The sequence below is a fragment of the Poecilia reticulata genome, linkage group LG10 (assembly GCF_000633615.1).
Source record: "Poecilia reticulata strain Guanapo linkage group LG10, Guppy_female_1.0+MT, whole genome shotgun sequence".
NCBI classification, from domain to species: Eukaryota; Metazoa; Chordata; class Actinopteri; order Cyprinodontiformes; family Poeciliidae; genus Poecilia; species Poecilia reticulata.
Genome location: NC_024340.1, coordinates 30,009,847 through 30,037,599, shown reverse-complemented (window position 1 = coordinate 30,037,599; position 27,753 = coordinate 30,009,847). Strand labels below are relative to the sequence as shown.

Sequence of the window (27,753 nt, the reverse complement as noted above, 5' to 3'; positions counted from 1 at the left end):
GAGTCATCAAACAAGAGTTGTTGTTGTTAAGGAATGAAATTTTGCAGAGATTTTAGGAAAAAAAATGTTCTGTTTAAAGATTTATTAAATTTTTAATTATATCAGTGAATTTACATGCAAAACCAGTTACACAAATGAAATTAGACTCTGACGTCTTCTTGTCGTCATGCGTGCTGGGCCTCCCATGATGCTCCGCGGCTTTATTTAATGTGGCAGGTTCGGGTGATTGGATAACTGGCGGCACCTGCTTGCTCTCTAGGCTTCTGCAGACACCCACGCGTGGCCTCTTGTGGTGTTTTAAGGTTGTGGAAAGTTTGTGTTGAGAGGGGAAAAAAACTAATATTGCATTTTTATGATGCCTCTGGTAAAATGCTCACCTCTGCTTTTATTTGTCGCGTCGTTATTGATGGTGAGATGCCTCTGCGCTGACGGTGGGTTAACGAGTCTTTGAATTGCTCTGTGATTAATGTAAAGCTCACTGAGCCTTGTGGGTTGTTTTTTTTAAAACTCATATTAAATTGATTACCCTGAAATTTGTCAATATGCTTTAGGGTGTAATGAAGCTGGGATTTGCTCCCAGGAAACTGTTGTCTCCAGTAACTCCACAAACGTCACTAATTTTGCTTATGGATTGACTGCAAACATAGCTGCTGTGGTTCTGTATGGAAGCACCTTTGTTCCAGTCAAAAGAATAGAAACGGGAGATGGTAAGTGGAAGAAATATGGTGTACGATTTTTTTTCTACACTTAATGCAAAACCTCTTTTTTTTCTTTTTGTAGGTATGTTCTATCATTTTGTGACCTGTGCTTCAATATGGGTTGTATCTCTTTTTGGCGATCTGTTGCTGCGGACACCCAAATTCCACCCTCTTGCAATGCTCGGCGGTATGATCTGGGCCACAGGTATCGTCTCTGGAAATCACAATTTAAAGCAAAAAAAAACCCTCTTTCTGCAGTTTGGCATCATGTGGTGCAGAAGATGGGCTCAGGACCTAACAGGAGTCCTTTTACTGCAGTCAATCAAAAAATAATAGTCTCTACTGTGAGAGAAATGGCCAGTTCTGAGTACATAGTCAATTTCACCACAAGTCTCTGCAGGCTCCATGACACTGGCTACAACTGTATCTAGAGAAGATGTGAATTGTCATTTTCATGAGCTGCTTTAGTCATGCTCTTGTGTTGCTGAAAGGTTGTGCAAATTAAAAAGTTTAATATTTTAAAGTCTAAGGGGAAATGTTTGCATTCTGATTTGGTTAGTTCCTGTTTTGTTCACTGTATAATAAGGGCCTGCTTTAAGTATTCACAAATTCAATAACTTTTTAAAATCTCAAGCTTTAGTCTTTCAAATGGGTTTTAAAATTTTGTGGATTTATTAGTCAAATATTTTACAGAGTAACTTCTTTTTTTTTTTCATTCACAGGAAGTATTGCAGCGGTTACCATTGTTAAAGCAATTGGACTTGGTCTTGGAATTTTAATTTGGGGGTCGTCCAGTTTGTTGATGGGCTGGGCCAGTTCTAGGTAAGAAATGTGACTGCATGAATCTTTGAATTGATTTTTTTTCTGTCTTTTGGTGGGAATCTTTAGGTTGTCATAAAAATGGATGTCACTGTTTGAAACAGATTTGGGTGGTTCGGGATTGATGCTCAGGATGTTTCCAGGCCGATACTGAATTATTGTGGAGCTGGCTTGTGTCTGCTCAGGTGAGCTATGCAACATTTAACAGCCTTTATGTCACTGCTTTTTGATGTAATGTAGCAGCCATGATAATCTGGTCTGGGTTTTATTCCCTTTAGTGGGCTGGTGTTTTTCTTTGTGAGAAGTGATGTGAAGCTCCATCCAGAGTCGGAAACAAACCCTATACTAATTGACAGGGTGGGTTTTTTTTTTGTTTTTGTTTGTTCTTTATTGTGAATTGCAAAAAACTTTCTTTTTTTTTCTTTGCAGATATCCTTTTCAGGCAGTTTTGTACACCACTCTTCTGCATACTGGATTGATGCCATTGGACCAAAGAAGAGGCGAATCGTGTAGGTCAAACATTGTCTTGGTGTGATCTCACAGCTTTGTTGTATTTGGATGACGAAACAAATTGGGCATTTAATGAATCATTGCCACTGGATATAATGCATTCTGAGAGACTCCAATAATTATACATGCTGTTAATGTTCACCTGCACTATTAACTCAAAAGTTTAGATTTTCCTAGCAGATGTCAAGGGCTGTAGCCTTTGTTTGGAAAGCAGACTCTACCCCAAGAATGCATATTTGGTTATCATAAAGAGATTGGATTTCTTTCTTTGAAAAATGGTAGGCACAAATTATACCATGAAGCATCAGATGCAAAATGATTTCTTATGTTTTTGGTACTAAACTGGCTTTGGAAGCGAACATTTAGTATTCACTTTGCTAAATTGTGTGACCAGGCATGGCTCAGTTTCTACTCATCAGTTCTGTAGGAAAGAATGTTAAAATTAACATACAAATTGAGCAAGGTCTCTAAGGAGATTAAAAGTGCACCTTTCATCCAGTTTTTCACCCTTTGTATCCTCTTCATCAGTGGTTGCCTGCTTGCCGTTATGGCAGGCTTTCTGTACGGCTCTTCATTCATACCCATTCTCTACATAAAGAACCATTCAGCTTGTCCTGACAGCATTTTTTATGGCGCCAGTGTCTACGGTAGGTTTTTAGTCTTTGATAAGACACCTAATTTTGAACCTTCAACTTGCTGCTATTCCCAAATGAGCACAAAATAAAAGGGAAAAATTAAAATGTCATGCTATCTATCCTGATTGCTCCCACTCTTGATCTATACATGAAGAGCAGTGATCTTGCCCCCTGCTGAGAAGTTGCTTTAACTGAAGTTTTTTTTTTTTTTTCTCCAGATCTTGACTATGTTCATGCACAGACCTCTGGTATTTTCCTTGCAAGCTCAGTGTACTTCACCATCTACTGTGCTGTGATGAAAAACAAACCTAGGGTTTACCCCAGAGCCATTCTACCAGGTAGCAGCTCATTTTAATAAACAGTCTTTCACCAGGTCTGATTAAACAGGTGAAGATATCATGTTTAAACACAAAAGACTAACTTTCAATGCCAAGATGATCAAACTGCTCATTTATATGCAAAATTCTGTTTGCTCACACTACTAATTAACCTTGCAGCATGAAGTAACAAGTGTAAGGCTTGCTGAAGATGGAAACCAAATGTAGTTGAGCTTATTGCATTTCTGTGTAACCAATGTCAAAACTTATGCCCTTATCATTTCCCACATGCTCTTTTCTAAGAATCAAGAAAACATGGTGCCCAAGAGGCCACTAAACGATCTAATAATAGCTCCAGTTTGACCCTAAGACGGAATCGGTTTTGAAAATGTCATGTAATCGCTTCCTGCTGCTTCGTGGCATATAGGGTTCAGTGTTTAAGTTCTGGCTAATTATTTGGGATGGAGGCTTTTTTTTTTAAACAATTTGCTTTTTGTGGCTTTAAAAATATTCTCTGTGCTCTGGCTGCACTTCAGGATTTCTGTCAGGATTTATGTGGACAATGGGCACATACTGCTGGTTCCTAGCCACCAACTACCTGAGTGCTGTTGTTACCTACCCCATTGTCACTGCAGTAAGTAGATCATGTCCTGACAAATGTAGTTTTTTTTTTTATCTTTAGATTTCTTACCATGTACAGTTGGAGCACACTTCACAATTGAACATTTCTCCAGTTTTTCTGTAATTGCACTTCATCAAAGCAGTTGCAGAGTTGACCAGAAAATGTTTTTTTTTTTTTTAGTGTCTATAGTTCTCTAATTTGAAGAAATTGTTGTATGTTCTAAATATTTTAGTATTTGGTGCTCTAAATGTTAATTGCTTCAAAGAAACTTGCAATAGTTTAACTGGAGGTACAATTCACGTTCTGCAAACACTTTCTGTTTGGGGTTCAGTTGCCACATTGCATGTCCCCTCTGTGATTGGAGGTTTTATTTTGTCTCGGCATCATTAATTTTGTCTGTTTACTTCAGAGGTCTGAAAAACATATTGACCTTTTGATTTATACATCTTAAGACTTGATCCTCAGTGGATCTTTGACAGCTTTAAATAAAACAAATTTACACTTACTGTATTGAACTTCAATCTGACAACTTCATTTTTGCAACTCATTACTATATTTATATCTGTTGCAATAGCAACAGACATGTCTTTATGAAGACGGGTGGTAAGTAGTGAAAGTCTATAAATGGCTTTTTGTGTTCTGTAGGGCTACGGTCTGGTCGCAGCGCTGTGGGGATCCTTGGTGTTCAAGGAGATTAAGGTAAGGTGTCAAATGACTTTGCTTGGATGTCTCCAGAGGAAAGTTATGACAAATCTGTTTCCTTTTCTGCAGGGTTTGATGAACGGCCTCATCTTCTTCTTTGCGACCTGTGTAGTGTTGACTGGCTCCATGCTAACTGCCATTTCAAAGCTAAAATGACCCATTTGTAGCTGACTTTCCTTCACTGAATTCGACTTTTAAAAGAAAAGATCTTGGAATTATTTTTAAATCAATCGTAATTGGTAAGATTGAAAACGAGAGACATTTGTAACTGAAAATATTTTTAGTCACTTAATCTTAAACCCACATTTGGCACTTTAACACCCTTCAAAGGTTGTTCTAAAATATTGCACATATATTATGACCTGGTGGGGTTTTGCATCAATCCTTTTTGTATTGTTGTGATGTCTATTAAAATAACTTGAATATTATATGCGTTTGTTTTTTCTACTGGAACCAAAAAGTAGTGAATCACTTATGAAATTTGATATAAATTGCATGCTCCAAATATTCAGTACCTAATTGGGCATCTTTGGCTTTATTTTAATTAAGCAATAACTGATATTTGACAAATTGGACTTAAACATATTATTGCAAAGGGAAGAAAATGTATGAGATGTCAAGTTTATTAGGAAAAGGTTAGATAAAATCTCATTTGAGGTAGAGTGACTTTCACCCTCAGATCAACCCAGAAAACATTGCTTTTTGGTGAAGTAGTTTGGCATCTATGCTTCAGTTGATGGCTTCAGTAAAAACTGACATGATAGAAATGAAAGTGTCCTGGATAAGTCTGGTATTGAGGTAGCTGACATTTGGTTTGGGTTGTCTGACATTCTCTAGCTGATAACTTTTCAAAAGCTGAATGGAAACTATGAGCCCTTTTGAGAGATTTAGATCCATTCGATTTACTCATTTTTATAGATTCTGAAAAATGGACAAATTGCATTACACAACTGGTGATGTTTAGCGTAAAATCACATTTTAAACTCCAATTGGATTAAATTTGAACGGAGTCTTCTGGACGGGTTCACAGTACATTCATCCAAACTTCTGTTTTGGAATAATGCTCATCTGATCAAGACGGTCTGAGATGAACTCAAAATGCATAAGTGGTTTTAAATTCCAGTCAAGAGTCTTAAACTTTTACCTTTGTCTCTGCTTCAATAATTATCAAGAGTTTTTAGGATGCACTCAAGTTCATTTGTTCTCTAAAGGGAACCTTTCACAAGGATGGGCATCTATGCAGCAATTTACCAATCATGCCTGTAAGGTATTGTAGATGGAGGAAAGCCACTCCTTAAAGAAAAGCACATGATGGCCCATCTGAAGTTCACCAAAAGGCACCTGAATAGACAACTCCAGTTTCTAAGACCATGAGAACAAAGACACTCTGGTCTGATGAAACAAAGTCTTTGTGAATGCCACATCATCTGATGAGGAAACCAGACATGGCTCATCAGGCCAGCACCATCCCTACAGTGAAACATGGTGGTGGCAGCATTATGCTATGGAGATGTTTTGCTGCAGCAGGAACTGGCAGACTAGTCATGGTAGAAGGAAAAATGAATACAGCAACACCCAGAGACATCCTGGATGAAAACCTGCTCCAGAGCGTCTTAATCTCAGATGGTTCATTTTTCAGCAGGACAACAACCCAAAACTGTCAAGATCTCAAAAGCTTCAGAACCACACACTGAATGTCCTGGGGTGGTTTAGCCAGAGTTCTGACTTAAATCTCACTGAACGTCTCTGTAAATATCTAGATATGGCTGACAGAAGTCTCCATCCAACCTGATGGAGCTGGAAGAGAAAAAGGGGCCAACAGCCTAAAGAACGGAGAGCTAAGCCACGTTATCTCATATTGTCACCTTCCTAAAATGTCATTTTTTTTGCCAAAAGTTTATTTTTTTTTTGCCTATTCATCTTTTGACTATAAATGACAGTCCATTATTTAGGAAGATGACAGTATTCAATAAGACTTGATCAACAAAGTTTTGAACAAAAGCTGTGAATACTTCAGTAAATGTTATTTTTCTATTTTTAATTAGGAAGAAACTGAACTTTTTTTCCACATTGCCACAATGGGGTATTTGTGTATAGAAAACATTAAGTATTGTACTTTCCTGATTAAATGTAAGCTGAAAAAGACTTAAATCTTAAAAGTCCAAATCAAACGGTAAATAAATTGATTAATGCTCTGTTCATTTTTTGTCAGGTGTTAATTAGTTCATAGCTAGAACTGTAGTTTGAAAATGCTAACTAATTTTACATATTCAATGCATTTGCTCTCTCCAACGCACTTGCATATAAAAATGTCATTAGTTAAAGCAGAGTGCAGTGGCTTTGGGTCACATGTATGGCCAAAGCTTTCCATCTTCACTCAGCATTTCTGTTGAGACTCCAGCTGCTTCATTTATTTCACCAGTATTGGTCTGTTGCTTTAATCAGAGCCAGGAGAGGAATGGGTGAAATGTAGGAAACCTGGTGGCCAGTTTTTCCTCATCTGTTCTTACATCACAGCAGTTTCTAGAATTTCTTTTATAGAATTTTATATTTTGAGTAGAAAAAAATGACTTTTTCACATTATACAATCCAAACTGCAGCATTCCTAATGTTTTAAATATACAAAATCGTATTTTTCTCACAACAAAGATTTGTTATTGTTCACTTGATTCATTGCAAACAGACATTGTTTCATGGGATGCATTGCTGTTTCTGCCCTAAAGGGTGTCTCAGTTAAAAAAGCTGCTCCATTCGCCAGTTCATTAACAGGATCCTGGTCCTAGCTCCTTTCCTTCATATGCTCTACATTTTAATTTCCAAGATAATTCCAGATCCAAACCCCCCACTGATGTCCTGCAGAGATTTTTAACCAAGGACACAGCTGAAACTAGGTTTCTAGCTTGGTCTGTAGAAGCTGCCAAAGAACTGAGTGGTTAAGTGAAAGTGCATATGAACACTCAGGGCACATATGTATTGCTTAAATTGAAAACTATACAGCTATACTGAAACAACAGCATATTCTATCTGTTGCAGTTCAAAAAGGCTAAAATTACATACATTTGTGTTTGCAATGGTTGACCTTTTCAATTACAGTTTTCTGTCAAATTTAGTGATGAGGAAGAAATGCCTTGAAATGATTCTGATGTGATCCAACACAAGGAAGGTGGTCCCACTATACCACTGCACCTCTTCTGCAATACGCCAATGATGCACACCCCAGTTTTATGTCATTTTCTTTTACATGAAAATCATGCTGGAAATATTTTTTCTCAAGTTATTCTCAGGAACCAAATATATTTCTAAGCAATAATAATTCATGCTTGAAGATAGGTACACTTAAAATCTGCCGTTTTGCAACAACAAAGCACATTGTTGAAACCATGGGTCTCGAATCATGTTGATTTAGCTTTTCATTGCTGTAATGTAATGCGTGATAGTGTTTGAACAAGTTGATGAACGTGTAATTCATACTTCTGCCATTGGGTGGCAGCCTACCAAACGGCAATACAAGTGAATTTGAAGAGAGTTCTTCTTCTCATGTCTTGTCGTTGCTATGCTGAACAGGTGCTATAAAAGAGCCAAGAACTGGAGGCGAACCTTGATATAAGTCGAAATATAAGTATAAGCGATTCAGTTTACCGTTTATTGATAAACCAGATATATCTTCCAGGACTTTTGAATGTTATTGAACTTCCATGGAACTGGAGCCTTAATCTTGTTGAGTGTTTCGGTGAGTTGTAGCCGCCATTTTGTGTAATTCGTAACTGTGTTGTGATTTTGTAGGGGGTATTCCTGCTGGATAAGCTAGTATAGACGATGGATCGGTGGATTTTTTCATAAGTAACCTAAAGTATATTTTTTATTATACCGTGCTACAAAGTTTTATATTGCACGTTCTATTTAAAAGTATTACTACAAAATCTAAGTAGTATAGTTTTGATGTATTTTCAAATAATATATTTTAAGTATATTAGCATAAAGTTTTCAAAATAGGATAAATTTTTATTTTTCCATATTGGTTCTCTTTTTCTTTTTCATGATTAACCTATTTAGGTTTAAATTATTTAATTAATTTACTGTTAATGTATAAGTCTTCTTTTTGTGATAAACCTGATACCATTCTGTCTGTTTATTCCCAGATGCCAAAAAATATGCAAATTAGAATCTCAGGAGTGAGAGTGAGCATCATTAGTTGTCTGTTTAATTTGCTTCAGTGTTGGCTCTGTGATCAGTGACTTGCCTTGGGTGAATCCTTCTTTTAGCCCGGCGCATGTTTTTATGAACAATGATTATAACTTTTGGTCATTTAAGGTGTAAAATTATAAGCTGTTGAAAGATGAGAGGTATCAGTCTAGTTTATTACAATATCCCTCACTTTTACACCATTATCTATAATAGCCACTTTCATTATTAATGGGGCTCCCTTGCATCTAAGGGCTCAACTATAATTCAGCTGCTTTCAATTCAAGTCTCTCTACCACGATGGCTTCCATCATTCTGAATAAATCTGCCTACTCTGTGGCTCAGCTAAGACGTACCGTCTATGTTCTTACTTTCAAGTTTCATTGTGCACTATGTCTCATGCTTTTCATTAAATCCTATTTGAATGCATCTTTTGGTGCTGTTAGTTTGAGTAGTTTGGTCACAATAACTTAAAGTTTAGGAGCAAATGTCAGTCAGCATCAGATGTTATGGGATGCTTTTTTGATAATACTCTTAAAAAGTGACCCCCAGACATGACTTAAGAGCCTGAGGTTGAAAGCCCTGAAGCTCCGTCTACATTAGGATGACAAAAGCAAAGCTGTGTCTGCTTTCATCTATGGAAGACACACGCACTCTGTACTCTATAAGAGTGAGAGTAAAAAAGCTATAATGTCCAGTTCTGTCCATGGAGTCATGCATAATTATCACAGTTATGGATGTCATATTTATAATCTTTCTTTTATGTGCTAACTACAGGCTATGATATAATCCCACAGCTCATACAATAACACTTTTCATAAAGTCCTATGCTTGCTATCTGAAGGACAACTATTGCTGTGGTCACTCATATATGACCTTTACTGCAGCTGCTTCACTCTGTTGAATTCATCTGAATGATTGCCATTACGAAACTGTATTGTTTAGTATTAGCTGATGTGATGGCAGTGATGCATGTTTGTGCTTTTATGTTCTACAGAGGAGGAATCTGCTGAAAAATACTGTGTGCTGAACCAGATGACTTTATATCTTTTAAAAATTAAAAATAAAATACTTAAAAACTATACTTCCTCAGGGTTTTGCTAGAGCAGGTGACGTTCATATTCACGTTCATATTACATAGTGTTGCAGAAGTTTTCATTCCTCTATAACTTTCTTACATTTAGTCAAATAATAATATCAAACCTCAATATGTTTTATGGCCCTTTAATGTAACACAAAGTAGCAAATAATTATGAAGTAGAATGAGAAAGGATGTGTAGTGTTCCCAAATTTTATGACTAGAAATCTGAAAGTATGAAGTGCAGATCTGTCCAGACCCTTTTAAGACCTGTAGAAAACCCAGGGCATGTAACTGGAACAAATCTCATGAAATCTAAATGCTACTTGACTCCTACATCAACTTTTTGGAGAATTATATATTGAAATCAGATATTTCATTTTTCCCTTTTCTGTGTGTGATATTTGTACAACTGAATAAATATGTGCTATTATACACAAATTATACAGATGCTGGTGGTTGAAACTTTGCAACCATAGAAGTGGAAAATAGCAACTATTGAAAAGTTTCTGAATTTATCTGATCACGCAGAAAATTAGCATGTTTCATTCAGCTGTCAGACTTAAAAGAGTTAATACTATTATAGTATAGATGTTGCACATGAATACTGATGGATTAGTATTTGTCACAAGGTACATATCTAAAATTATGACGTTTTGGACATGCAGCAAAAATCAGTTTAACTTACCTGGGATTACAAGTAAATGAAATTATACCTGCAATCCTGGGATTTTTGAGTCTTCTCTTTAAATGCCACATGTTAATAAGATTAACCTAAATCAGTAAATTTTTTAGTCCATTGGTAAAAACCTTTTTTCTGTCATTACTGTTTTTGGCCTTTTTGATCAGTGATGATGATGATTAAATCTTGGAAGGTCCTTAAGAAGGAAAAAAAACAAACTAAAGTTGCTAATCATCATTGACACAAAAAGTATTTTTCTTCTCCATTTTCCAAGTTAAGTCACATTTCAAATAGAATAAAAAAGGACAGGCAAAATGACAAATTACTCACAATTCTTAGAGGCATAATCCCAGAGGCAGATCAATCTAGCAAAGAATGACTTGTCAGATTGGATCGATGTGCTACTTGGAAAGAAGCCAAAGAAGTGCAGACATGCTTGCTGATTGGTATTGACCTCTGAGACTAAGAAATGAAACCTTGTTAATCAATATGAGCTTAATATTATCACTGTCACTGCCTTATTTTGCTAGCAAAGAAGGTCATGTTATCATCTTTACCATTGAAGCATTATGAAATTCTCTTTACTTAGCTGAGTCATTCAAGCTACTTTGCATTTTATTACAAGAGCTGAAGGTCATCATGATTCCAACAGAGACACTCAGAGGCCACTTTGTTAGGTACACCTGTCCAATTGCTCATTAAAACATATTGAAAATAAGATGATGACATGGCAGCATCTCAGTGCACTAAGACACCGAGATGTGATGAGGAAGAGTTGTGTAAGTGCAAACAGGGCATCAGAATAGAGAAGAAATGGGATAAATGTTTGAGATTGATTTTGGTTAATTTCACAGATTTGAAAGTCTTAAAAATTTAAACTTAATCATATTATTATACAAACTAAAGTTCCGGATGGATGTTTTGTATTGGCATGTTTCTGGTACGCCCCATAAACCTGATGCACAGGCAACATCCACAAACGACAGGGATGATCAACAAAGCTGCTTCTCATGGCTCACTGGGAGTTCATTTCTCCTGCAAAAAAACTGATGACATACTGGAAAGGACTATTGTAGTGTTCACGTTTTGCTAGAAGCAGTTAGCCTATCAGTGAAGCTAAAATAGCAGCTCATTGCTAAACGTATAGCAGCAGCACAGACATCGCTAATGTCAGCATCCACAATCCATGTTTCTACAGAAGTTTCATGAATGATCAGGAGTGGCTGAAACAATGAAGCTGAATGGGTAGAATAGCATTTTGCACCAATCTGGTGGTTGAATAACAGAATAAAAACAATTATCTCTGTTATTGAGTTTTCAATATTCAATAATTTAGCAGCAAAAGTTATGAAGTCAGATATGCAGCAGTTTATAACAGCCGAAGGTAATATAGGTACTTGATAAAATGGCACTATGCGCCAGGGAAATACACAGTACTGCCCCTTTAATCAAGTCCCACGACTAGATAAAAGTGATTTTAATCGCGGCATAGCAGATGTACAAGAATTTGAATGAAGATGAGGAACCTTCTATTTGGATCAGTAAGCAGCAGTCATGTGGAAAATAATGCTTTGTTAATGTCAAAGGTCAAAGTATACAGACTGGTCCAAACTGAAAAATTGTTGCAGTCCACCCAAATGTGGAATGTAGAAAAACAATTGTAAATGTGTGGAATGTGGAGAAAAAGAAATGCATATGAAAATATACATTTTTCATTCTTATCACCATAATTATGAACATGGTCAAAACAGTCAATTGTCATGTCCACAGAGCACTGTGCCGATTATGTTAGTGTTTCCCTCCTTCTCTCCAGGGTGTGACCGGCAGTGCAGCCTATTAGGTCTCATCAGAAGGAGCTTAGAGAGGACTCGGCTGCTGGATCATCAATCACAAAAATATCTTCCAAGCTCAGCTCTGTGGAGAAACTCTCTAACCGTCTCCACACTATTTAGCTCTGCTCATTAAATTCTCACTACATCTCAACATCCCCAAGATACACATCTCCTCCAAGTGCTCCTTGACATCTGGTTTGAATACATCTTTCTTTTTATTGACAGAGTACATGCTGTACAGTCATTGAGACAAATGCTGTTAAACCTTTTCCTCCATATTTATCAAGGAATCCTTAAGTGTAAAAAAATCTTGCCTCCAGCTTCGGTGGTGCCTTTTGATTTGCATTTGGCCACAAGGTGCAACATTAAACAATACAACTGACCCAAGAGATTTGGTCCGTTTACCAGTTATTTAGTGGCTTTAGGTTGGGGAAATAAAACATGGAATTAGTAGAAAGGTGACCATGTTAACAACCGACTATGCCTGAGGTGTGTTTTTTTTTCTGTTTTCACAAAAAAATTGGAAAAAGCAAAAGATCTCGGCGCAGTTTAGTCAACCTTATTTCTGCAACCTCTTTGCTACCTGTAAAATATTAAAAACTAAAAAAAATGGATACAAGATCCATTACTCTACAAAGCATTCATACATTTTCTTATAATTTAATATTTAAAAAGAGAACACTAAATAAATAATTTCACTTCAGCCAATTTCCACAGCATCGACAATGTTTTATTTTTTTGTAGGGGCGGCTTAGTCTTAAAAAAAGGCAAAGAAAAAAAAAACTTCTGCATTATTGCTGACTTCCTTTTAATCCTTGTGTCTCAGGATTTTCCCGTCTGAATCAAGTTGGAAACTCCATATTGTCTGTGTGAGACAAACTTCATCATGCCAGTCACAACATCTGGACCCAAAGAGACGGAGGAAGTTCAAGGTACAAAAACAAAGCAAACAGATTTTATCATTGGTGTTTCAAAGTGGTTCTGCCGGGTCTTTGGTTTTTGCACTGTGGTTGTTCCCTTTTGTTGCTTTGACCATTGTTTTTTTTTTTTTTATCATCAAATATAAAAGAATGTTTTGAAGTTTATTATCTCTGAAATTTCATGCACTGGTGACTTCAGAAGGCAGGAAGTATAAAATGTGTTGATTACTTTCAGGGCCATGCCTAAATCTCTTGAAAACTTTAAAGAAAAGTCTGATCAACTGGGATGTTGCTTGGTGTGCTTTTTTTCCGACAAGTAGTTCAACTTCCCCACTTTGCCTAACTATGCAATGCAAACTATATGGAATGCAGCACATTAATCGAACAAGAAGCTGTTTTACTTGACCTCACTCAAGAACTAATCTGAAGTTCTGCATTTATTTTTTTTTATAATACAATATTTCAAATAGTGAAATGCATAAAGATTATTTGTTACCATGTATTTTCCTGGCACATTTTGTGGCACAACCAAGTAACTATGTTACCTTAAGTTATTGTAAAAAGGTATATATGTCAAACAAAACGTGAAAAAGAAATAGACTTTGCTCTTTGACACTTGGAAATTAGCTGATCTCTCTAAGAAGCTTCTCTCCAACACTCCGCCTTCAGCCCATCATCACACCAGTGGTGGTCGTCGTTTATGCTGTTTACAACTGTTTACAACTGTTTGTAGGAGAGCTGAACAGAGAAATGGTTTATACAATGAGCTTCAGCAGACACGATGTTTTACTCTCTAATGAGGAATATAAATATTAATCTTGTAAAAATGTTTAATAATCAACAAATACACAAAAGCCCTTCTCTCTTTGCAGTGGGGGGTGGTAGTTTACAGCTCAGGCAATTTCCGGTAAGCTTCATACCATCGAACTGGCGCAATACATATGTCATGGGCCAACGTTGGTGATTAAGGCTTTAACTGTTCTTAGCTGTTGTTAAGGCTGGAGGAGTGTTAAGTCCACACCTTGAGGAAACAATTATTTCTCAATAGCTGAAATCCAGACCTGCTGTACCAAGCAAAGCAGTACAAGGAGCTAGTCTTGTACTAGACTAGATCGAGACTGTTATCTGGTCAAATAAGTTAAGTGAAATCATGATCACTGAAGCAGGTGTTATACTTTTTTGTGTGAGGAGTTATAAAGTACTGTTGGAAATAAAATCATCATGAAATGTTGTAAGAATGTCCTGGCAGTGCATGCTCTGATATTGAACTTGATAAAATTCAGACTCGCACAGGCAGATGCCTCACTCTGCAGATCATTGCTGACTGTGGAAACTCAACAACATTCTAAAACTTGGATTCTATGTGTGTCTACTTCTGCTGAAAAGGAGAACTTGGGAGCACAAAGCAACAGGCTTTTTCCTTCGTAGCTCAGGTAAGACACTTCTAATATCGTCTCTGGTTTAGGGGTGTCGTAACACATGGAATGTGACAGTTCCAGCCCATGGCCTCAGTATGTCTGTGTGTGGTGTCTGATATGGCTCTGAATTAAGCTACAATCCACACCTTGTGTATCTTCCCTAAAGTCATGAATTGGCTTTGCTTCACAATCCTCTCAAAGCTGCAGTTGTCCCTTTTACACATGTTTTGCTTCCACTAACCTTCCATTAACATTTTTGGACATATCACACCATGAACAACCAGCTTCTATAGCAATGACCTTTCATGTGACTATTAAGGAAAGCTAGCACTCTCTCCTATTTTTTCCATGATTGAATACAACTTTTCTGGATAAAAAAAAAATAAATACGTTGTGCCAAACAGAGACTAACTAAAATCTCTTGGTGAAAAAACTGAACAAGCAAAAAAAACCTTGAAATGCCTATCAAACAAGAAGACTTACCAAAAGCATTACTAACCTGCTGACCAGTGGGGTTATAACAGAAAGAAACCTTAGCATTTACAGGACTCCTCTAACTCCCACTAAGCTAGGAAAACATAATAGAAATCTTTTATTTTGCAGGTAGAAATTGTGCTTTGAAAATCGTACATTGAGAATTGTGGTAAAGTGCACAAAATATACACATTTATATATATATATATATATATATATATATGAAACTAAGCATAGCATAGTGATTGGCAGCAGGTGAGCTGAGCAGATGGAGAGAAAATTAAACAAGTTTGTTTTTCTATGCTTTATTAAAGCACTAACGTCTGGTTGGTTATCAGGAAAACAAATGGAACATGGATAATAAGGTGAAAATAATTTTCAGTTTAAACACTGAGGATAAAAATGCACTATTTAAGTCTGTAAACGTCCTCACTGATCTCATTTTGAGTACACAAGTCAGGCCCATGAACAGACATTTGTGTTGGCTGCACTAAATAATAAAGTGATCCTTTATTTTAAACTCTGTGATGGACCTGTCCAGTTTGTGCCCCGCCTCTCACCCTTTGACTGCTGGAGATGGGCACCAGCACCCATGGTGACTCCACTAGGGATAATAAGCCTGTGAGTTAATGGATGGATGGATTAATTTCTTTTAAACTAAAACCTTTATTATTTTATTATTGCGTAACATCAAGAAAATATAGAAAACTGATACGCTTTCTTTGCTGTACCAAGGGTATTTTTTTATCAAGATATACAATTTCACAGAATCAGTAAAACCAAAGTAACAATCGTGGTTTCTTTCTAGGTGTGCAGTGGCATTTAATTGTAAGATAAAATACAGCTTATTTGCCAAGCAACTGGTTTCAATTGCATGCAGTTTATATGATTCACTTCTGCCCAGCTGGAACAACATAATAAAACATTCAAAACATGTAATGAAAAACAACCTGCTGGTTAGCAGCTGATGTTGTCAATCTGATTGGCATGTGAATGACTGTCCTGCACAGGCTGCAGTCAACAGGTGACGTGTGTCCCATTTATGCCAAACAGTGTTTCAGGTCAATCTCCTACCAGGCTGTTGAGCTAAAAGCACCTGAATCAATGAAAAAGTACATGTTAAATTATTTTATTTGAAGTGCCATTCAAAACAATCAAGGACACTGATTGACATTTGTTTTATGTTTAAAACTTGGTTTTGTTTTTTAGTCAAATGTTATTACTTCCCTCTGTTGCTAAATGTATTTTTAAAGTTTGTGATAATGATGTTTTCTGTAATTCAGATTTCTTAAAGATTACGAGGCAGTGAAACATCTTCCATGATTTTTAACTTTTTATCTGTGAAACGGCTAACAGGGAGACCCCACAACAGTGGACCTCTAGTATTTGCCAATCTTAGGGACCACAGTTGTCTGCAAATAGCTACAATCTGTGAATACTTGAGACCCCCTCTTAAAAGCACTTTTAATTGCTTAATTAAATCATTCATACACCAAACACACCTTAATATGCATTAACACACACAAGAAAACGTCTCCACTTGAAGCATGAGCTAACATTTACCGTCATTCTTTCTCAGTTCTCAGTTTGGTTACAACCAATTAGTGCCAGGGAAAATCAACAATTTTTCCAAAGTATTTCAACTTTCTAAGCTGCAAGACCTTGATATTACTATAGAAAAACACCCATGAATCCTAGATTAGTTCATATTTCTTGTTTTTCTCGACGACGTGACACATAACGACATGCAATGACAGATATCGTGTGAAAAGGCCTTTCTATCACAGATGTTGTCCTTGTCCTCTGTGTGACATTTCAGAGGGCATGTCAGCCCAGCAGTGTCATGATGTTCTGAGTCTTCAGCATCACAGTATGAGTTGTGTCCACTGCTGGCGCCCTGCTGCCAGGCAGCCTTTTAACTACCTCAGTGAACTTCGTCAAAGTGACAAACTGACCCTCTCCTGAGGGTGACCCTCTTCCTGGTGACGTGTCTCAAAAACCCCTCAAACTGCTCCTTCAATAAACTAATATCTTTGGTCCAGTTATGTAGTTTGAAATCAAACATGTCCTGCGATGGACCTAGTTTCCTTTCCAGAACCATTGAATGTTTGCCTAATCTGTCTCAAGTCTGACACCTCGGAGCCCATAGTACCTTTGGTCAAGTCTAACCTGTTTGCTCGCTGCAACAGTTCCAACAATGAGCCATTTTCCACAGAAATAATTTGTCAGTCACACAGCTTCAATAAATGGTATTGTCCATCAAAAGGTGTTGTGGTTATCAGTGCAATAGGCACTAATGTGTCTCAAGCCGCTGCTCCTGGAACCCATGATTTAAATGGAAGTCCTAAACGTGGCCCAGCTTGATTCCATGCCCCCAAACTTCCTTGAACATCGGAGAGGTGTAAGTTGAAGTTGTCTGTAACCAGGTTGGTGCCAGACATTCCCAGTTCCTCTTCATCAATGGAGTGAGCATTTTACATTTGCCTGGCACTCTTCTTTCTTGTCTGCTGGCCCATCTCTTCACCTAAGTTTTCAAGAAATAATGCTGGGTGTCTGATGATACAGTTAGAAAAGAACCTCACACTAACCAGACGAAGCTGCAACACCAAAAGACTCAGCTGGGTTCTTATGCATACCCCCACTCCCATCCAAAGCATCTCAACTTTACCTACTCTGGAATAGGAGTGAGCCAACTTATACTCTTAAAAAAGATAAGAGTAAATAATATATAGTCATTGTAATTGAGCAGTAAAATAAGAGGGAAGTTGGAGGGAAAAAAAATCTAAAATATTGGTGTTTAAAACTTTCAAAAGCACTTAGAGCCTTTTTAACCAACTGCCATCAGGAGCAATAATATAGTTCTAGAGCTCAACCACACAAAGATAATTCAGAGGAAAACCAAATTGTTGGTGCTGAAGCCAGTTAATTTCTTCAGCTACACAGACAAAAATGTTAGTGAAGGAACTTGGTTAAAACCAAGCTTAACCATAAGCTTAAGAAAATGTGTTTGAAGTTTCCATCTGAGGTTTGGTTGTTTTTCACACTGTCTTGTCTTTCATATTTCTATGGTGAGCTATGGTGGAACTGAAACAAAACATTAAGATTGTGAATTGAAATTGGTTATTGGTACCAACATTTAGTTTGATGATTGTATTCTGAACTTTTTGTGATTTTGACAGACGTCAGGTCAACCTTGTTTACTGTTAATATCTAGGAAGTAGGGTTAGTGATGCTAATGTACCAAAATAAGCCGAAATCTGAGGAATGTCTAATATCTAAAATCTAGGCCATGAAAAATAATACACCCAAGGTGTGTTACAAACAGTCATATTGAGTTTCTGTTAGTGGGGTGTGTGTGTTTGAGATAATTTGCTCATTAACTCCCCTTTTTAGCAATGCAGCAATCAAACTTCCAACCATAAGGACTTCTTGATTTTTCTCAGTTAATGTCAGATTCTCTACTGTTGCCATCAGCCCGTTTTGTTGGTTTGCTCAGTTCAGTTACCTTTAAACTGGGAACATCACCTCCAATGCTCATCTTTACATTTGGGTCCTCAACATTGCTGAAAAGATGTACCCAACAACAGGGCCAGTGAGTGTTTAAACATGTTTAAATGGCAACTTTAATGGTTAAAAAATGTATATATAACACACGAGGAATTTATATATGGTGGTATCAAACAGAATTTTTCCTGTGTTATAAGTTTAAGCAGATGTTGGTGGAATGAGACTGACACATCTGTAAAATAAACATGAAGTCTGTCCAGTGGAGACCGTCAAAGAATTTCCATCAAAGGCCGAAACAACCAGATTTAAAGGAATATCCATGAGTTTGATGCATAATGTGACCATGTCGCTGCAAGCTGCTCATGTTATGTCCTCATGTGTTATTCTACTCGTATACATCTGTTGGCAGGCTGATAATTATCTTTTATAAATTAAATCAATGCAATATTTACATAAGAGCTTCCCTTGATGCATTTCTTTTCTGAAAGTCACTGACCTCATTAGCATATAAATATTGTTTCATCAAACAGTTTTAGATAAATAACTTTATCTGTTATTTATTCTGTAGAGAACTCAACAGTCTGACATACCAAGGAAGGGACCTTGATTTATACGTTTTCCCCAACAGGTATTTGTAGAGGAATGTGCAATACCTCAAAGAAAATTACAAATGAAACAGAAAACAAAGCTGCGTGGAAAGCCATCAGATTTAGAGATGTGGTGTTGTTTATATCTATTATTTAAAATGTGGATGGATTTTTTGTGTCTTGAATTTTAAAATTTGTTTGCCAAATGGAAAATCCCCCTGAATGCATTCTGATCCATTGAAATACAAGAAGTTGTGTATTAACTTTAAATTTAAATATCCCTGCTATTGTATTTGACTGCTTACAGTATGAACCATCGTTCTACAACATTAAATTATGTTTACATTTCCCTGGATGTAAATGTCTATTTGAAGGTGTCTATCAAATTATTTGCAACCTTATACCTCATGTCATATAAAGCATTATTGTATTCTAAAATAAATCAGAGCACTACTACTTCCTATTTACCCATCATTAATTTTATCTTAGGCAACTAAAATATTTGTATCATCTTTCGTTGTCACACAGTAAGCCTATTTTTCCATCCCATAAAGGTAAATATTAGACATGGAAGTAATGTGGTCCTGGCTTGTCCAAATTTATTTCCGTATGACGGTTCCTCTTGCAGGAGACTAATGGTCTTGTTCCAGGAAAGCCCCAAATCCATTAGAATAGCAGGCAATGCCACACTGAGTTAGGTTCATACCTAAGTTTGTGCCTTTTGTTTTCCACAGGGAAAAGAAATCACAACATGTACTACAAGTATTATGTATTCAGTAAGAAGCCACATCCTGGTACATGGTAATCATCACACGTTTCCTGTAAGACTTATTTTTTAGGCTCTTGTTGGGCCATCACTAATCTTTAATTTCCTCTGAATAAAACTGTTGTTTTTGTTTAGGGTGTGCTGAGACTCTCTACGATGTTAAAATCCCTTATATTCAGCTCTGCGACTTGTGTGAGTTGTTGAGAATTTCATCCTGTTCCAGAGATGCCCTTATTTCACCCGAAGAAAAATTGTGTTTTTTTTTATTATGCCAAACCTACCTTGATCCACTATGCCACAACAGTTCAAATTTGGTTCATCAGACCTTAGGCTTTCTTCCATAAGGCTAAAGAGTTCTGTTTTTTTAAAACCGAGGCTTGGATAGCTTATTTGAGACCAAAGGCCTCAGTCTTTCAAACTTACTATGGAAATATTCAGGACCCATTAAACACTCTTATAAAAAACAAAAAACATGGCTGAGAGAAGTGCTGAGCTGAACAGGAGTGATGTTAATGTTAATGTTTGGAAGAGTGGCCAACACAGATTTCCTCTGCTGCCATTACAACTCTTAAGAGGGTGCAGAAAGTCAGTGGTATCATTTTCTACTCCTGCTGTTGACCCGATTGAAATTTAACCATAGAAATTGAGCTCAATGGGAGAAATCTCAGATGGAACAGTGAAGGGAGATGAGAATCAAGTGGAATTGCATAGGAATGCGATAGACAGGCTAATAGTTTATGACTGATTTTTTTTTTTTTACACTAAAGAGTTGAAACAGTTTCTTACTTTATTACATAAAATACTGTCTTTTTACTAGGGATATGTCTTCGCTAAAAAAAAATTCTGTCCAAAATAAGAAAAATTGATGTCACACAATTCATCTTTAAAAAAAACAACCTTTTTTCACTTTGGGAAAAGTGCTTGCATTAAAAGACGAAACTAGTTTTAGCCTGGATGACCAACCAAAGCTTCAAACATCATGTCTGTGGGATCCTTACTATCGCTATCATTTCGTAAAAGCAACAGACTTCCTAGTGGGCTGGAACTATTTTTTTCCACTTCTTTTTCATGCTTTCATTTTCTTTTTTTTTGAACTTTTTACCCAACAAAAGAAAATCAATTTCTACTCTAATCTGAACTCAACTTTAGTCCCAGCAGGGAGACGCTCATAAAGGTTTTCTCATCTTAACGGAACCCATTCAGAAGCGGAGTTGATAAAAACGTGGTGGCCACACGAGAGACAGAAAGAGACAGAAAGCAAGAGATGGACTGCGTGTCCAATATTAATCAGCGAGATGGCTGGAAACTCTTGAAAGGATCGGGTTTGATACATGCTGGCGAGACATCTGTCCCACTCAGTTTAATAAACTTAAAACTCTTTGGGAATAAAGTCACTGCTTCAGAAAGTTTAAGAAACTAAATCCTTAAGGAATGAAGTTTGTATAGTTGGTCTCATTTTCTTTATCTTAAACATGCAATCAAAACTTACAGTAATCAGTGGAGAAATTGCTAATCTACCTCAGACATGTTGGTGATATAAACGTGACTGAATCTGTGGTCAATATAGTAATACATATAGTGTAACAATATATAGAACAAACATGGTGTGTAATATTTTATTAACCTGAAAATGAGCTGCATATTTACATTTCTTATCACTTCACAAAGTCTTGAGGTGACTGAATTAGCCAATGACATGCCATCAAGCAGGTGCAGGAAATAAACACGTCTATGATGGTCTGTTGACTTGCCTGACAACTGATGGCACGACTGTCCCTACCTTTTATTCTCTTGTTGACACTGACACAGTTTGACACATTTAATCTTTTGCTGCTTGACAACTGACAGTTTTATGAGAAGTGAGAAAAAAAAGGTGCATTTTGTACTACAATGATTAAAACATTTGCCAAGACATTTCAAAATGTATTTTTAAATGAGAATATTAAAACAGGTTAGTCTAATTACAGTAGTAGTTTATAAATCAGCACTTATTTTGAATAATTTCCAATAAAAAGTATTTTTCTTCATTAGATTTAAAAAAGGCCAAATTAATTTATGGAACTTTAATTTATTTGGCTATTCAAATAATTTATTTTTGTTAAATTATTGAATGTTTGTTTTGTCAATTTGTCTGTCCTTTGCTGTAGTGTTGCAAAAATCCTTTAGATGCTACATACAGGCTGCAAAATTAGAGGAGCAGTGTTGTGTGCTTTCCTGACACACAGAGCCATTTTATAGTGCAATCGTTGATAGAACATTGCTGTATTGACCAAGCATTACTTAAATTAAATTAGACTTCTCAATTTATCACCTTGAAATTGGGTCTCTGTCTCTTTAAAAAGCTCCTGCTTGTTCTGGTAGCATAGTTACTTGATTGTGCTATAAAATGGCACTAAGTGCCTGGAAGATGCACAATATTCCCCCTTTTTTAATTCAGATGGAAATAGTTTTTTTATTTATTTTTTTGGCCAGGCTGTGTTTTATAAAATAACATTTCTGTACTTCTACTAACTAAAAAGTTAAAAGTTGTAGAAATAAATGGTAGTCAGTTTTTCTTTCTGAATGACTGGCGCAATGTAGCCTCACGTCGTTTCCCTTCTACCTGAAACCTTCATCTGTTTGGAGACTCACTTAGAGAAACAACCACAAAACCAGCAAAACTCTTTAGCTTAGTCAAAACCAAGCCTGTTCAATTTGTCAGACTTACTTTTGTTTCATTTTTCTTTGCACCTTGCTTTGCTACATTCATGAAAGGTTTACGTGAAGCTTTTTATTTGTCCTCTACACCTGCTCAGGTTACCGACTGATCTAAAGTGGGAAATAACAGAAACTTGTAATGACCCAGAGCCAGACAAACCATCTGCTCCCTCCTGCCGCAGAGCAACTTTTAGGCTGGTTCATCAAAAGGTGACATAAAAAGATCTGGACCCAGGTAAGCCGCTCTGCTTCTTACGCTAAGGTCATTTTCAGGTAAAATTAACCTGCCAGGTGGTTCAGAAAAGGAAGTGCTTTATCCTTCAATTTCAGGCTTACCAGCCTAAAATTGCTTACCAGCCTAAAATCAGACATTTTATTAAAAATGTCTGATTTTTAATAAAATAATAAACTATTATTAGCAAATATTTTTTAACAATTTACAAATAAACTTCCAGTGTAAATTGAAAAAAAATATTTTTCAATGTTTTCTTTTTTGGGTTTTTAAGGGAAATTATCCTTAATGCAATTCATAATGAGCATAATTACATTCTCGATTCCATGTAATTAGTTTGCTTAATTGTAAATAAATCCTAAACGTGGCAATGATGCATTTTCTTTAAATGTGTGATTAAAACAAGATGGAGAATCCATCATTCAGAAAGATTTTGGATTGTATTTATGGTAAAAAAGTTAGTTTGAATAAGACTATAAAATACGAATTAATTCAGTTCCAATTACCAGTGCGTCATCATGCTGCACTGAGGAGTTTCTTATTAACAGTGTTTTCTCCACAAACGTATGTGAGCTTGGATCGAAGTAAATTACTAGAAACCTCAAAGCCAAAAGTTTGAGTCTACAGTATATATCATTTTTTCAGTTCTACAGTCGTTTACTTAAAGATGCAATTAATAAAACATACTTACTATCTAGTGGGAATTTCTTTACCATGACAAATAACTTCCCAAGAGCTTCCTTCATTTGGTATTTTATAAGAGACTGGCTAAATTTATATTTTGACGTTGATAATAAGATGCGGCGCTTTACTTTGACTTCATATCAAACTTTAAAACTTGCGGCATAAATCCACTGAGGCCTAATTTGGCAAATTGTGCAGTAAGAAGATTTCTTTCCTTCAGGCGGCGAGAAGAAATGTGAGTATTTGAATATTAGAGTTCTCATTTTCGTTTTGGCAAATCCCAAAAAAAGTCATTTCAATAATTTAATGAAAAAGGCTTTTTTTTGTGTTTTTTTTTTTTTAGACTCAGTTTGTCATGTTGGCGCATGAAACTGTTGGAACTTCTTTATTTTTAATCAGCCAATGTTTGCACACATGCATTCTCACTGGCATACTTCATGTAATGTGCTCCAGTGACATTTACTTTAGACAAAATCTAGATGTCTGATACAAAAATATGAAAACATTTAAAACATAGCTAATAATAATAAAATGGAATTTTTGGTTTGTATTTATATGTTTACATTTGATGGTGACATAAGATGCATGTCTAGGTATTTGTTTTAAATGTACTCTTTGAATATATTACCTTTCTGATTTATTTTTCTACATTTTATGAATTTGAATAAACCTGTTTTGTGTATGTTATAGTTTTCATTTGTTTAATTTAAGCACAAAGTAAACTTTAACCCCTGGTTTATGGACTGAAGCTTTTTACTTTGTTTAGCTATTTTTTATATATATATTTCAACATTCTAGCAACAATAATCATAACGGGGAAAATATGGAAATACTTTTTGACATTCAGACTGTCAAAATGTTGCATGTTGATGACAGATTTCAGCGATTCACCTAATTTTAAAGCAATGCAATAGGAATCCATTCAGAGCCTTTTGTGTAATATTATCTTGGGAGATAAAAACAATAAAAAAAAAGAAATTTTCTATTTGTCTTTATATTTAAAATCTTCATTTCTAACAAGACAAAGCAGCTTCTAATATTCCATGTAGTCTCCACTTAAATATCATCAGGATGATGAGGGTTTTTATCTCAGAGGAAAATTAAGTTGATGGAAGCAGAAAATCTCTTAACCAAATAAATGATGTGAATAACAACTTGACTATTGTGCATTGTGTTTCTGAAAAGAGACTCTCTCTCTGAGACGTTGCTGTGATTGTGGTGCTGATCAGCTATTAAAATGGGTGTGCTCAGCGTCTGTTGGTGAATACCCTTCTTTGAAGCCTCTGAAACATAAAATTGTGTATCCCATTTTCTTTCTCCTATTCAAGCAAAGAAGACTCATCTACCAAATAAGCTAAAAATGAACATTGGTTTACAGGCTTTAAGATGTTGAAGCCGGTGCAATGAGAGGGATAATGCATCATAGTAAACAGGCTTTCAGTTTTGGGAAAATTATGAACCTTGTACCACATAAACACTTTTATTAGGAATATGGAGTATAGAGAATATGTCTCCTTGAAGCTTGGTCTAAAAATTGTCCAAAAGGACCCTGATGCACTCCTACTCACATTTCATTGTTCAGTATTACTGTCTAAACTTATTTTTATTTATCTAGTTGCATGAAATATAAAAAATAGAAATGGATTGTGAACCTTTTTAAATTGTTTTCTTCAGTTTATTAAGATAAATCTGTCTAAATCAAGTTTAAATCATCTCATTAAAGGACTCTTACATTTTATCAGTGGAAAAGAGGACAAACTGGAGGACTTAGTTTTGGTGTGGATTGAGAACTCCAGCATTTTTAGACACAACAAAGCTGCAAATCGTTTTCAAAAGATATGAAAGCAATATGTGCCTATGACAATGTTTTAAATTACAGTTTTGATTAGCAAGGTAAGGCTAATCTCTAACAACCAGATTTTGTTTAGATTTTTGTGTTTTGTAATTGTTTAGCCTTTGTTAGAAATGCTTTTTTTCTTATCTTAGACAGTTTGAGACACGAGAGGTCAAAGGTGTCTGTTTGCTGTTCTCAATTTTGAGGACAACCTGACAACCTGAGGCGTTCTGTGATAGTCTCTTCCTGTCAGAATATTTCTTTTAAAATCTCTTTTCAGGTAATCAGACTGTGTTTCTGCATTGACCTGTGATGGATGAATGGCTTAAACTTCCTTTTGGTTTTGTGTAGCTGTCTCAACAAACCACAACTTCATGAATTGTAAAGCAAAACTTTTTTTATGGACTTTATACTTTAAAGCTTCCTTTGGTATTTTTTTACAGAGCGTCCTGATTAAATGTCATCTTCTATGAACTTCTGCAGTCAAAGAGCTTTTTTATGGAAGTGTGATCTGTTCATCAAGTATACTGAAACGCTACAGATCACTGCGTAAAGATAAATGTTCAAAAGGTTATGGTCTCACTGAATTATCTGCAACTGCGTGGAGAAAGGGGAGAAAGGAGCTTAAATACATTTGGGTAAAATATTTTTCTATGTCATTATTCTTTAGTTATTTAACTTGCTGTGCTTTAGCATATAATCTGTGTTCATTATTATACATTGGTTTAACACTTGCAATTCACAAATATGATTTTATTTTTACCAGAAAGCATTTCTATGACTTTCAATAAAAATAAATACACAAGAAGCTGCTGCTTACTCTGTGCTTTCATGCAGTTGTATGTAAAAATGGTTAAAGGTGAACGTACCATCCATGCTGCTAATAGTTTGAGCCAAAGGAACATAAATAAAGTGGCAAAGGCAAAGCAGCTACTGCAAAGACTCACAAAGTCCCAAAGAAAAGCAGGAGCAAAATAACTGACATGGGCAGCATTTATATAACTGTCATTTACGTAGCTCAACTGTTAGCGCCATATTCTTTACACATATTCTGTCACTTTGTTTTCATACAGTATTCAGTCACTGAATACCTCAAAAAAAGCACATATTTCATGATAAAATTAGAATTTGCATCATTTAAAAATGTTTGCTGGCAGCATAACAAAGGCAGTTACTGCAGACTTTGGATACAGAACAGAAACTTTTCTGCAATCAGCTCAAAAACAACCAAAACAACATTTGGGTAATTTAGCTGACTCCTTGCAGATTTTGTCATAGATTGGTACAAGTGCCGTTCATGGTTTACTGCAAACACTTTCTATCATCAAAGAGTTTATCTTTGAAAAAATTGTTCTTCAGCTCCCAAGGTTCTGTTTACCTGCGTGTTTCATGGTGGATTGTAGTCCTGAATACATTGCTTGTCTTTTTGTTGCGGGTTTTTTTGAAAGTCAATGAAAGTCAACACAGGTCCCATCATCTGCAGGCCTGGTTTTAAATCCAAACTGGTTAGGGACCAGACAGGTTGGCTTTGATGTAGAGCAGCGCTGGCTCAGAAAAAAGGCTCAGTGCCACAGGGCTGGAGTAGTTTAGGTCAAAATCTGACAGATTTCTAACCTCTGGGACCATGGTGGCTGCCGCAAAACATTTCACGCCAGTTACATATTAAAATTATATATCATATCTGTCATATCAAATATTAAAATCATCCATAACGGCATCAGTGAGCCGAGTGGTACAGGTTTTTGCTGCACAACTGAGATGTTATCAGGCTCGTCCGCTTTACTCATATTCTGTCTCTGCTGGATTTTCGCTGCAGTCGCTGTGGATGCTGATAATGGCGAGTCCTCCAGAGGCGGCGAGGACTTATTTATGGCGAAGATCAAAGAGAGCATTTTGTCAGGATTATTATTTTTCATTGCTTCCTGAAATGGTTAGATATTACTGCTATGAAAAAACTCCTTTCTGATGTTCAGTTGCTGTGGTTGAAGGTTGGTTTATTTTATGCAAAAGAGAAACTGGATAGCAGTTAATCTGGGGAAAAGAAAAGACTCGGGGTAAAGTAGCTTATTGGCTGCGATAAGAGTGGGATTGTAATTTTTGCTCTTTTGAGGAATCATTGCTTTTTACTACAGTTTTTATTACAAAATGCAAGTACAAATTCCTGCTTGTATCAATGAAGGGATTGAAAAATATCATTAGTGAAAAATGGCTTTGTGAATAATGTTGTTAAACTGATGCACAATATACAAAATATAGGTGAAAAATTTAATATTTGAGGGAAAAGAAAATTGTTATCGATCCATAACTTTCTAAAGATAAACTGGATCAAAACATTTTCAAATAAACTCTCTGTTGAAGTTAGTAAAGAGGTAAAAATATGAGACTCCAACTAAAATATTTTTTCAGGTTTCATGCATCTAGTTCAAATTCTGTATAATGAATAAAAAATTAATAAATAAAAAATAAAAAAAATCATGCTTCATGCAGTGCTTTTGCAGCTGGATCTGACCTCACATAGAGGATCAATCTGGCAGATATTGATTTCCTCTGTCCCCCC

The 27,753-nt window shown here is 36.1% G+C and overlaps 1 protein-coding gene and 1 long non-coding RNA gene across 6 annotated transcripts in view; both read left to right on the top strand.

The window, feature by feature from the left end:
* The first annotated feature begins 216 nt into the window (after nt 1-216).
* tmem144b (transmembrane protein 144b) lies at nt 217-4,731 on the top strand. Its single transcript, XM_008421075.2, has 12 exons — nt 217-431; nt 552-707; nt 781-903; nt 1,421-1,520; nt 1,622-1,702; nt 1,796-1,874; nt 1,947-2,026; nt 2,556-2,674; nt 2,881-3,000; nt 3,516-3,613; nt 4,247-4,300; nt 4,373-4,731. The coding sequence occupies exons 1-12, from the start codon at nt 353-355 to the stop codon at nt 4,457-4,459; spliced, it is 1,176 nt and encodes a 391-aa protein (XP_008419297.1). The 5' UTR covers nt 217-352; the 3' UTR covers nt 4,460-4,731.
* Nucleotides 4,732-7,861: 3,130 nt separating this feature from the next.
* The window catches only part of LOC103471844 (uncharacterized), a 26,251-nt gene continuing 6,359 nt past the window's right edge, over nt 7,862-27,753 (top strand). The window contains exons 1-7 of one of the 5 annotated variants that reach the window (XR_534727.1): nt 7,862-8,033; nt 12,059-12,272; nt 12,904-13,009; nt 14,384-14,430; nt 19,718-19,784; nt 19,885-19,941; nt 22,545-22,681. This is a non-coding gene — a long non-coding RNA (uncharacterized LOC103471844). Of the gene's footprint in view, nt 8,034-12,058; nt 12,273-12,903; nt 13,010-14,383; nt 14,431-19,717; nt 19,785-19,884; nt 19,942-22,544; nt 22,682-27,012; nt 27,538-27,753 lie in introns of those variants that run through there. The other 4 variants (XR_534729.1, XR_534726.1, XR_534728.1 and 1 more) reach the window with 4 other exon arrangements.